General features: G+C 44.4%; 1 protein-coding gene across 1 annotated transcript in view; it reads right to left on the reverse strand.

Annotated features, from left to right (window-relative positions):
- The window catches only part of PIK3C3 (phosphatidylinositol 3-kinase catalytic subunit type 3), a 180,502-nt gene that overhangs the window by 155,029 nt on the left and 12,442 nt on the right, over nt 1–13,031 (reverse strand). Inside the window, exon 4 of the mRNA XM_040421158.1 lies at nt 11,955–12,084. Coding sequence (XP_040277092.1) covers nt 11,955–12,084 — 130 coding nt within the window. The remainder of the gene's footprint in view (nt 1–11,954; nt 12,085–13,031) is intronic.

Genomic DNA, 13,031 nt, shown 5'->3' on the forward strand with positions numbered 1-13,031 from the left:
GCAACACCAAAAGACCCGGAAGACCACGGAAAACAACGGTGGTGGATGACCGAAGAATTCTTTCCCTGGTGAAGAAAACACCCATCGCAACAGTTGGCCAGATCAAGAACACTCCCCAGGAGGTAGGTGTATGTGTGTCAACAATCAAGAGAAGACTTCACCAGAGTGAATACAGAGGGTTCACCACAAGATGTAAACCATTGGTGAGCCTCAGAAACAGGAAGGCTAGATTAGAGTTTGCCAAACGACATCTAAAAAAGCCTTCACAGTTCTGGAACAACATCCTATGGACAGATGAGACAAAGATCAACTTGTACCAGAGTGATGGGAAGAGAAGAGAATGGGAAAGGAACTGCTCATGATCCTAAGCATACCGCCTCATCAGTGAAGCATGGTGGTGGTAGTGTCATGGCGTGGGCATGTATGGCTGCCAATGGAACTGGTTCTCTTGTATTTATTGATGATGTGACTGCTGACAAAAGCAGCAGGATGAATTCTGAAGTGTTTCGGGCAATATTATCTGCTCATATTCAGCCAAATGCTTCAGAACTCATTGGACGGCGCTTCACAGTGCAGATGGACAATGACCCAAAGCATACTGCAAAATCAACTGCAGAGTTTTTTAAGGGAAAGAAGTGGAATGTTATGCAATGGCCGAGTCAATCACCTGACCTGAATCCGATTGAGCATGCATTTCACTTGCTGAAGACAAAACTGAAGGGAAAATGCCCCAAGAACAAGCAGGAACTGAAGACAGTTACAGTAGAGGCCTGGCAGAGCATCACCAGGGATGAAACCCAGCGTCTGGTGATGTCTATGCGTTCCAGACTTCAGGCTGTAATTGACTGCAAAGGATTTGCAACCAAGTAGTAAAAAGTGAAAGTTTGATTTATGGTTATTATGTCCCAATACTTACAGTCTGCAGTTAAAGCACATCTTGTTCGTTTCATTTCAAATCCATTGTGGTGGTGTATAGAGCCAAAAATGTTAGAATTGTGTCGATGTCCCAATATTTATGGACCTGACTGTATTCTTGTACATAGGAGCAGTATTATAGTAGTTATATTCTTGTACATAGGAGCAGTATTATAGTAGTTATATTCTTGTACATATGAGCAGTATTATAGTAGTTATATTCTTGTACATAGGGGGCAGTATTATAGTAGTTATATTCTTGTACATAGGAGCAGTATTATAGTAGTTATATTCTTGGAACAGTGAAGCAAAATATTTTATATTACATCATTTAGGCAGGACAGATATAGACAGACATAAAATAAAGTAGACCGAAAAATGACTGTAGTAATATTAAAGTTACTAGGATCCAATTCAATTAGAATACGCAGTATTCTACAAATCAACATACAGTGCGGTAATAACAGCTGCCAGTTCACAAATACATCTCTCTATACCAGGCATGCTCAACCTGCGGCCCTCCAGCTGTTGCAAAACTACAACTCCCATCATTCCCGGACAGCCTACAGCTATTAGCCTACAGTAGGGCATGGTGGGAGTTGTAGTTTTACAACAGCTGGAGGGCCGCAGGTTGAGCAACCCTGCTCTATACAATACAGCACATGCAGGAAACCAGATTTTCTACAGTTCTTTAATATAGGTACACGGCTTATACAATACCAGAACCACACACAATCCACATCTCAGCCCTGGGGTAGACGACCAGCAATAATGGTATTCAGTGTTCTTTTGAATGAGGCGTTCCATTAGTTGATTGCACAATAAAAAATCTAATCAATTATTTCTTCTTTTATTTCAACAAGTGAGCTTGTACAATTTGTATACCGTATTTATGACTATAGTGATTAATAATTCATTCTTATTTGAGAGGACCTGTCACGTTTCTGAGCCTTGTTTTAGCCCCCATCGCATAACAATTTTTTTATTTTTTTTTATTCTGCATTGTGCATCTGTCATTCCTCTTGGTAATGTATGAAAGAATTTCAAATAAATAATAAATTGAAAAGAGTTACCATATAGGACGGCGTTGAACATCAAAAGGTCACAAGTTTTTGCACACAAATAGTGTCTGCCACATTTTTTTTTTATTTTTTTAATCTCCAGAGGGAATAATAAAATTTCCTCAAAATATCTGTTGTCCCAATATTTCCAAAAAATAAAGTGGAGCTGACAAGAATGCATACAGAAATGGCACCGTCCTGATGGATCTGTACCACATACCTGTAGGTACTCCACATGGTTTTATATGGTGATAAATATATAATCCAGGGGTCTGACCGCTGGGACGCCCAATGACCACGAGAACAGAAGTCAGGCCGCCATGTAAATCGCGTGGTAGCGCTCTTGGATGAACACTGCTCCACTAACACAGGTGGTAAATTGGTGGGGTCTGATCCGCTGCAATCAGTTTTCACCTACCATTTTAAATAATACTAAGATTTTTTTTCACTTGGCAACAGGCAGGAGGAGCTAAGAAGTCACAATCATCACAGAGAAGACTTTCCTATTCCTATTCAGCACAGAGTAAAAACAATGCAGGGGACTGGATGATAACTGACAAGACACCTTAAAGGGACAGTTTCATTAGAAATTTGTATTTTCTTGAACTCAATATTCACATAAAAAAAAAAAAATTTGGATGTTTTTTTTATTTCGGCAGTACTATGCCCTGAAAATGAAATACAAAATATTGTCCTTCTGTAGCAGTCAACACAAATGCTAAAACCTCCAGTGTAGATAAGTAATCCACTGTCAGTTTACTGCTGCTGTGAGGGGAAGATATTATCTGCTAGGTAATCCTCATGATAACAGCAGGGGTAGAAGTGGGATAACACTACTACGGTTCTATTTTTCTCTGGCCAGGCCTAGATAAAGATGCTTAGTCTTATGTGTGATGCTCAACCTGCGGCCCTCCAGCTGTTGTAAAACTACAACTCCCACCATACCCTTCTGTAGGCTGATAGCTGTAGGCTGTCCGAGAATGATGGGAGTTGTAGTTTTGCAACAGCTGTAGGGCTGCAGGTCGAGCATGCCTGCTCTATCTGAATCACTACAGGGGGCTCTTTCTGGTCACAGTGATGGTCTGACAGAGAGTTAAAGGGACTCTGTCATCACATACCTGTAACTAAAGCCACCTGCTTTGGTAGATCTGTGCTTGTCATCAGATTCAAATGCTATTTTTCGATAGCTGCCCGTAATTCAGAGAAATACTTCATGTTGTGCAAATTAGTCCCTTGGTGTAACAAGGGTGTTGCCCTTGCACCTCGTTGCATCCAGAGGCTCTGCTCATTTTCTCTGCCTGCCACGACCCCCTCTGTTGACCGCGTCCCCACCACCTTGACCAACAGGGCCAGGAAGTGTAGATGTTCTCATGCCTGGCCCAGAAGTCTCACGGCATCACGTTAGGCACACAAGCAGCACTTGGCTGGAGATCAATGGTGAGGTGCACCTACAGGTTCCATCTGCCTGTGCACCGAACACAATGCCTTCAGGGTCAGACGTGAGAATGTCTAGACTGCCTGGCCTTGTCAGTCAAAGCAGTGGGGGCATGGCCTCCGGAGAAAATGAGCAGATCCTGTGGGTGCAACAAGGAGCAAATTTGCATAATATAAAATCAGTTACGCCTCTGAGCTGCGGGCGCGTATTGCGAAGCCAAAAATAGCGCTAGAATGTGGTGACAAGCACAGATCTACCAGGGCAGATGGCCTTAGTTACAGGTATATAACGGCAGATTGCCTTTAAGAGAGACTCCAAGCCAAAGGTGTAAGTTAAAGAGCTCGGATAGGAAGTAGTACACATGGAGTAACCTCTAAGAATTACTCGCACTTTATCCAGAATCTTAGGTCTCAGGAATATCAATCCTTTCCACAGAATCCATAGGTTGAAAAGCTGGAAAAAGTTCTGCCCATCAAACTGGGGCTCTTTTTACTTCAATGCTGTACACAAGACGATACAACGGTTCTGCCCTCTGCGGTCATACAAGGTTTGGTTAGCAGGGAAGATTAGTGCAGATGGTTGTTACGGAAAGAAATCACCAAACGTCACTCGTCAGGCACCTTTTTTTACATGCTCCTCTCAGCTGACATCTGCGTCCTGCATGACACCAGAGGGGGAAATATCTGAATCACCCCTCATCTATCTGCTAAGAGGGCAACAGCAAATCACTGCAATCTGATGGAAGCCATGAGAGTGACCCAAAGGCGGCAAGCTCACCACACTGCTCAGTGCATGCTGTGAACACGGGTACTTACCTCCTCCACTCGCTCCATATCAGACTCCTGCATTGATTAAAGAGAGTTCATGAACTAATGAGAAACACAGAAACCATAATCATCTCTGCGAGGCTGCCCAGGACTTTTCTATTGTTGCCCTATACTCAGGAAAGGCCATCAATATCTGACCAGCAGTGGTCCGATCGAACCAAACAGTAGCAGCACTGCAGTAACCAGCTTCATCCACTACACAATGGATGGAGCTATATAGTTCGTAGGGGGTGAATGATGTCGGACCCCTGATGATCAGATACCGATGGCCTATTCTGAGGATAGACTATCAATATAAAAGGTACTGGCCAACGCCTTTAAAAGCTATGGACATCTTTGATGGAATAAAAATTATCTTTACAGGTTAGGGGTTAATTGGAGTTGCACTAAGTTTCAGTCTTTAATCATCATTCCTTCATTGATTTTCAGACCGCCTGATAATCAGTTTACCACCTCATGAGACTGAATCCTCCCCAGTAATACATGCTGGATGTGATCTGTGTGTCCCAGATGCTGCTGCTATCACTAGCTCTTCAGAACTTTCACTGTTTCACACGTGTACTGCCTTCTTCTAAAACAATCCCTGCGTAATCTCAACATAAGGGCTCAAGCACACAGCCGCAAGACATGGATCCCGGCTGAGTGCATGCTGCCGTTTATTTTTATAACTTCTGTACAAAGGTCCTATCCTTGTTCGCAAAACGGACAAAAATAGGACATGTTTTTTTTTTTTGGTTTTTTTTTGAGGGGCCGCGGAACGGACGTGTGGATACGGACAGCATGCCCTGTGCTGTACGAATCTTTTGCGGCCAATTTGAAGTGAATGTGATCCGCAAAAAATGCAGATTGAATGCGGACAGAAACTACGGTCATGTGCATGAGGCCTAACTATACAGAGACTGGCGCTGATGCTGCTTGAGCTTTTGTGATCTCTCCCCCATCCGCCCGGACTGCTCTCCTCCATCTGTTATACAGATTCCTGTCTACAACCGCCATCCCTACCTGCGGATGAAAGTAGGAGATCTCAGCACTGAGCCGGCAGCGGCCACGAGCAGAGCAGATTTAGATCACAGGCAGCAGAACACGTTGCACAGACCCTACTGCAGCAATATAGGTTAATGGACACTATTTAGAAAGTTGCTTAATTTTGCGTTTAGGATGCAAATCAACAAAGAAAGAAAAGGAGTCCACAGGCTCTGAAGTGGTTTTCCAACCAGCGATAAATGTCTAAGGCTTTGTGCATGTGAAGTCTGATCCCTAAGTTTTGTGTACAAACTGGGTAAAGCCCTAGAAATCATATACAGTCAGGTCCATAAATATTGGGACATCGACACAATTCTAACATTTCTGGCTCTATACATCACCACAATGGATTTGAAATGAAACGAACAAGATGTACTTTACCTGCAGACTGTCAGCTTTAATTTGAGGGTATTTACATCCAAATCAGGTGAACGGTGTAAAAATTATAAAAGTTTGCATATGTGCCTCCCACCTGTTAAGGGACCAAAAATAATGGGACAATTGGCTTCTCAGCTTTTCCATGGCCAGGTGTGTGTTATTCCCTCATTATCCCAATTACAATGAGCAGATAAAAGGTCCAGAGTTAATTTTAAGTGTGCTATTTGCATTTGGAATCTGTTGCTGTCAACTCTCAAGATGAGATCCAAAGAGCTGTCACTATCAGTGAAGCAAGCCATCATTAGGCTGAAAAAACACAACAAACCCATCAGAGAGATAGCAAAAACATTAGGCGTGACCAAAACAACTGTTTGGAACATTCTTAAAAAGAAGGAACGCAGCGGTGAGCTTAGCAACACCAAAAGACCCGGAAGACCATGGAAAACAACTGTGGTGGATGACCAAAGAATTCTTTCCCTGGTGAAGAAAAGACCCTTCACAACAGTTGGCCAGATAAAGAACACTCTCCAGGAGGTAGGTGTATGTGTGTCAAAGTCAACAATCAAGAGAAGAAGACTTCACCAGAGTGAATACAGAGGGTTCACCGCAAGATGTAAACCATTGGTGAGCCTCAAAAACAGGAAGGCCAGATTAGAGTTTGCCAAACGACATCTAAAAAAAGCCTTCACAGTTCTGGAACAACATCCTATGGACAGATGAGACCAAGATCAACTTGTACCAGAGTGATGGGAAGAGAAGAGTATGGAGAAGGAAAGGAACTGCTCATGATCCTACGCATACCACCTCATTAGTGAAGCATGGTGGTGGTAGTGTCATGGCGTGGGCATGTATGGCTGCCAATAGAACTGGTTCTCTTGTATTTATTGATGATGTGACTGCTGACAAAAGCAGCAGGATAAATTCTGAAGTGTTTCGGGCAATATTATCTGCTCATATTCAGCCAAATGCTTCAGAACTCATTGGACGACACTTCACAGTGCAGATGGACAATGACCCAAAGCATACTGCAAATGCAACCAAAGAGTTTTTTAAGGGAAAGAAGTGGAATGTTATGCAATGGCCAAGTCAATCACCTGACCTGAATCCGATTGAGCATGCATTTCACTTGCTGAAGACAAAACTGAAGGGAAAATGCCCCAAGAACAAGCAGGAGCTGAGGACAGTTGCAGTAGAGGCCTGGCAGACCTTCACCAGGGATGAAACCCAGCGTCTGGTGATGTCTATGCGTTCCAGACTTCAGGCTGTAATTGACTGCAAAGGATTTGCAACCAAGTATTAAAAAGTGAAAGTTTGATTTATGATTATTATTCTGTCCCATTACTTTTGGTCCCTTAACAAGTGGGAGGCACATATGCAAACTGTTGTAATTCCTGCACCGTTCACCTGATTTGGATGTAAATACCCTCAAATTAAAGCTGACAGTCTGCAGGTAAAGCACATCTTGTTCGTTTCATTTCAAATCCATTGTGGTGGTGTATAGAGCCAAAAAAGTTTGAATTGTGTTGATGTCCCAATATTTATGGACCTGACTGTATATCTATATCCTAAACATATCCAGGGCTCAGTTCAACCAACTGCACTGGCATACTTAATTATTTTATAACTGTGTAGAAAAAAGAAGCAGACTGTGCTTTCCTATCCAGAGGGCCACCACAAAAAATGGATATCTCAACCTCAGACCCCTGGTAGCCACTGGATCAGCAGCTTAGCCCCAATGGCTTCCACAAGGCTGGAGCAGTGACAGTATTGCAGTGAAGATGCGAGCCCTTTCTTCTACTGACAGCCCGGGAATCTGAGGGGTCGGACCCAAGCCGCGCCCATATTGATGATCCATCATAAGGAAATCCCTTGTAACTTGGCGCGGGGGGGGGGGGGTCCCAAAAGCTTTATCAGCATCAGGGATTTACAATAAGCGTTGCCCCGGCCGAACAATCACTCACTTTACGGCCGGGATGCTCAACCTGCGGCCCTCCGGCTGTTGTAAAACTACAGCTCCCACCATGCCCTGCTGTAGGCTGTCCGGGCATGATGGGAATTGTAGTTTTCTGGGGGGGAAAGGCCTCATGCCGATCTTGAGAATGGCCTAGCTGCACTACTGCACATAGGAGAGGAGATTATATAACTCCCCGCCGCGGCCCCAGCAGAATCGAGACACGTTATATACGCAGTATATTAAAACTTGTATCCGTCCCCAGCCCTGCCTCTGGAGAAGATGTAATTCGTGTACAGATCCCTTTAAAGGCTAGTTTTTTTTTAAGGTTTACCTGCAAGACCTGTAAAGAGATCTACACTTACTTGGTCTCTGCGGCTCCTGAACATCCGGTGGCCACGTGAAAACTTCCTGGACTGACCGGTCACATGACCGAGACTAGTCAATGGCTGCAGCGGCACACATCACACCGTCTGTTCAGGATGTGTACTCGCGGGACCAGAAGTCCAGGAGTCACAACGCCATAACGGAAGTGGCAGAGAGCACTTTATAATATCTGGACCCTTTACTACAGGAGCTGTCTCTTTAAGGACTGGGAAGGGGGGGGGGGAGCAGTTTGTCACCGCTCTCATTTCACCATCCGGCCCTCTGCCCTTGGGGCTGTTAAATCTTCTCAGATAACCCGAGGCTGTAAAATGAAGCCTTTAATTAGTTTTCCCTTTAATGTGGAGGTGAGCTGGCCTTATAAAATGCTGCTATTCCATGAAAACAAAGGCTGAGGTTATTGATGCTGTAAATCAGCAGTGGAGATGGCGACGTATTTATAGCCGCCGCCGCCCGCTCCCGTCTGTCGCCCAAAGTGTCCAAAAAGTCAACGCTTCTTAGTCAGAGACGCACTGGGCGTAAAGGCGACGTGGGAAGGTAATGTGATAGGAGATCACATAAAGCCACGGCCGAGACATTGAGATTAGAAAGTCATTACAAACACAAGTCATATGTGCTATTCCTGAGCTTCACATGCTACAGAACAGGGATGGCCCAGCCGTTGCAAAACTACAACTCCCAGCATGCCCAGACCACCTACAGCCAACAGCCTACGGCAGGGCATGGTGGGAGCTGGACAGCCGCAGGTTGGCCGTGCCTGCTATAGCATTAACCACAGCTAATGGCAGACAGGTCCACTGATGGCCTTGCTCTTACTGCGAAAACCCCTTCCGAGGCAGATTCTGGAACACGGTAGCGGATGTCCCCATTTTACGGCTACATGCCTGAGAATAAGTCAGGTTCTCAAAGACCAGATTTCTTGTAAGACAGTTGCCAAAGTTTGCCTCATCTTACTATCAACCTTCTTCGCTGAGGATGCGGCAGACTCCCTCTTGGTATGGTTAGAGGCTTAGGTTTAAAGGGATCTGCAGGAAAGGGGATAATTATCTGATCATTGGGGGTCCGACCACTGGAACCTCTACCACCTCTGGCACTCCAGGTGTTGTGAAACTACAACTCCCAGCATGCATACTTACTCTACTCTTCTCCGAACTCCCATAAAAATAAATGGAGCATGCTGGGAATTGTAGTTTCCAAGCAGCTGGAGTGCCGGAGGTTGCTGACCCCTGCGCTATCTGAACACAACGGCATGTGAAGCACGGCTGATGCTGCTCCATTCATCCCTGTGGGAATGCCGGAAATGGTCCCACAGGTAATGAAGAGCTCAGGAGAGCACATGTAGCTCCATCCGGATGGTGTAATGGGACTCCGGGTCAGATAGTCCTCCTCAGGGGCGTAGCTAAAAGCTCACGGGTCCTGGTGCAAGAGTTCAGCTTGGGCCCCCGTCCCTCAGTGCTTGTTGGAAAGGGGCAGGGGAGCACGTAGCCTTCCTGCTGCCTGGGGCAAACATTGAAAGGGCACCCCCTCATGCCAAATTCTTAACCTAACCCCTTCCCTCCAGCCAGTGGTGTAAATTGACCAGTATGCACTTTCTATAATGCCAGTGTCTTATGTGGCACAAGGGTCTTTGGGCCCCCTTAGGCTCCTGGGCCTGGTAGCGACTGCTACCTCTGCACCCCCTATAGCTACGCCCCTGGTCCTCCTGTATAATGTGGACAGGGAATGACTTTAAAGAGGACCTCTCCTGACAGGTCTAGCTGTATTCTCCAATGCAATAACAATTCTGGAGCTTCTTTTGTTAGGACTCTATGCTGTTCTGTTCCTCTGTTATTCCTGATATCATTTTATGGATAAAGCAACAGTTTGGGGTCACCAGTTTGGGGTGTGTCCCGACACAGAATGACAGCGGCAGCATTTATTGGACAATGTCAGACTGTGCAGGGACACATCCCCCCAACTGGGAACAGTCCTCTCTACCTTTATCCACACATTTCTAGCAGGAATAATAGAACAATGGAACCAACATATACCTCAGCTATAACCGTATGAGATAATAAGGGGGCCTAGACGTGCAATTTACAACTCCTATCCAGACCAACCCAATAGCCCCCATAAATAATACAAAGATATTCACATGTAATATGTAGTAAATCTTTATTAATAAAAAAAAGTTAATAGACAAGGTGAAGACAAAAAAGGAGGAGGAGATAACAAGATCTTTTTTGTCTTAACCTTGTCTATTAACTTTTTTATTAATAAAGATTTACTACATATTACATGTGAATATCTTTGTATTATTTATGGGGGCTATTGGGTTGGTCTGGATAGGAGTTGTAATAGAACAATGGCACCACAATAAGAGCAAATTCAGACATGTCAGAAGCGGCGACAGGTCCCCTTTAGGGTTGTTCCTACATGGTCCACATCCCGTGGGAGACAGTTACGCTCTTAAGGTGAGAACCCCTTTCTACATTCGTGGTGTCCCAGTTAAAGACCAGAAAAAAACACCGGGGTGTACATGGCAACAGAGGGGCGAAACAAGATAAGGGGCTGCCATATTGTGAAACGGGCAACACTGCTTTGGGGTGTGCCTCACGGTTTAATGCCCGTCCACTGCTCCACAGACGCACTCACGTGTTCTTCGTGTCATGGCTCCACATGTTGGCACAAGATTACAGTGAATGTGCAAAAAAAGATTTCTAGATATGCAGCTATATATGTCCGGGGGGATAACCTCTTAAGAACCAAGCAGATTTAGCGGGACGACATTTTAGTTTTTCCTTCCCAGCCTTCAAAGAGCCGTAGATTATTTATTTTTCCATTATTTTTTTTGTAATAGTTTATACAATGTACTAAGAAATGAAAAAAAAATTGCAATTCTGCAGTAAAAATGGCATGTTAACTTTATTCTGTGGTACGATCATGGAGATACCAAGCCGATATAGTTTTGTTCTTTTACTATTTCTGTGCCATATTCTGACAGCCATAACTTATCATATTCTGCCATAGGGGCTGAGATAGGGCTCATTTTTGGGGACATTGGGGAATTTTGTTTTTTTATTTTTTGTATGATCTACACCACACGACATGGTGCAGGCCAGTATACTTTGGACATGACAATACCAGTCATGATTAGCTTTTTTATTGTTATATATATATATATATATATATATATATATACACACATACATACATATACATATATGGGAAAAGGGAGATTTTTTGAGATATGTCATCTTTTTTATATTTTTAAAAATGTGATTTAACTACTTTTTTAATCCCCTTAAAGGGGTTTTGTAAGAACAGGAGGGGTTTTAGCAACCCCTGCCCTCCCCCCATTCAGCCGGACCTGTAAAAGGAAGATAACTTACCTACTTCTCCGCACCAGCTCCCTGCTCCTTCTCCTGCAGGCCTGTGATGCTCCGTAAGAAGTGTCAACATCCGGATTTACATCGCCATAGCCAAATCACAGGCCACAGCGATGTCAGGCTCCCCTTGCAACCATTTGTCATGGATGCCCGACACTGCCGCAGCCTGTTGATTGTTGACATCGATGAAGCCCAGGAGATGCATCTCAGGCCGGTAGAAGAAGAAGCCGGCGCCGGGAAGCAGGCAAGTCATCTTCCCTTTAAAAGACTTGCCTGTACTATTCACTAAGACGCAGCAGTGCTGTACTACAGAGAATAGCGATTCTACCGGCATTCTATTACATAGCATGGTAACATGGCAGGCATGGAGCCCTCAGCAGAACCCCGCGATTGAATGACCGGGCCGCTGATCAGAGGACAGAAGGAGCCCCTCAGTCTGTTAACCTCTAATATGACACAGTCACTGTTGACTGTGGCATCTGAGGAGTTAAATAGCAAGGATCTGCATTATCTCTGATCATTTCGGAGTTTATAGAATGAAGGTCTCAGAGCGAATGGCACACAGCCAACAGAAAAGAACAAGAATGAGGATTATGGAGAACAGGGATTTACCTTGGCCAATCTGCTCATCTGATCTTCGGACAAAGAGCTGCTTGTTCTGCCAGGGGTTTTGGTCGGCTCTGATCCATCAGCTTCAATATTTGGCCACACTTTTAGGTCATGCATTCCTTGCCTAAACATGCTGTGACCAAGGTTATTTAGGAAAGATAAAAAGAATCATTCGTTTAGGTTGCGTACACATCTTGTAAAGAGAACCTGCAGAGAGAAGTCTAATGAAGATTAGGATACTTTATACTGAAGCTTAAAGAGGACCTGTCACCGCTCCTGACATGTCTGTGTTTATAGCTTCATGGATTCCCCATGTAATAACAATTCTGGAGCATCTATTCTTATGGCTCTAAGTTGTGCCGTTCCTGTATTATTTCTACTAGAAGATATGAATGAATTGCTAGCAGTCTGCAGTAAGGGTACAGAGGGGAGGTAACCGGTTGGGGGCGTGTCCCTGCACAGTCTGACTCTATCCAATCAGTGCGGCCATTGTCAGACTGTCCAGGTACACGCCCCCAACCGGTTACCTCCCCTCTGTACCCTTACTGCAGACTGCTAGCAATTCATTCATATCTTCTAGTAGAAATAATACAGGAACGGCACAACTTAGAGCCATAGGAATAGATGCTCCAGAATTGTTATTACATGGGGAATGCAGGCGTGTCAGGAGCGGTGAGAAGAATCAAGAAAATTCATTGCCAAAGATTAAATCACCAATTCCCTTAATCACTGCAGTTCACCCCAATATCGCCCTCCTCCACGTCACGCAGAAAGTGGAGCTGTTTACAGGTTTCTGTGGGAGCTATGTACCTGTGAGTAAGGGCGCGTTCACATGAATGTTATCTAGAGAAATCTAACAAACAATCCGACCACCAGATTTGGTGTTTGATCCATACACAAAAGAGCATCATTCAATTAGTTAATCTGCACGTGCGCAGTTTCCCTGCAGAATCCAATGTTGTGTCATTTAGTGACGCGGATTTAAAATTTGCAGTGAAAAATCCCACAGTTACAATAACTGAGTCCTCAATGCTGAGAAATATGGAGATAGGGAGATGTCTGATTGGCTGCGATATTATG

Source organism: Bufo bufo, chromosome 2 (assembly GCF_905171765.1).
Source record: "Bufo bufo chromosome 2, aBufBuf1.1, whole genome shotgun sequence".
Taxonomy (NCBI): domain Eukaryota; kingdom Metazoa; phylum Chordata; class Amphibia; order Anura; family Bufonidae; genus Bufo; species Bufo bufo.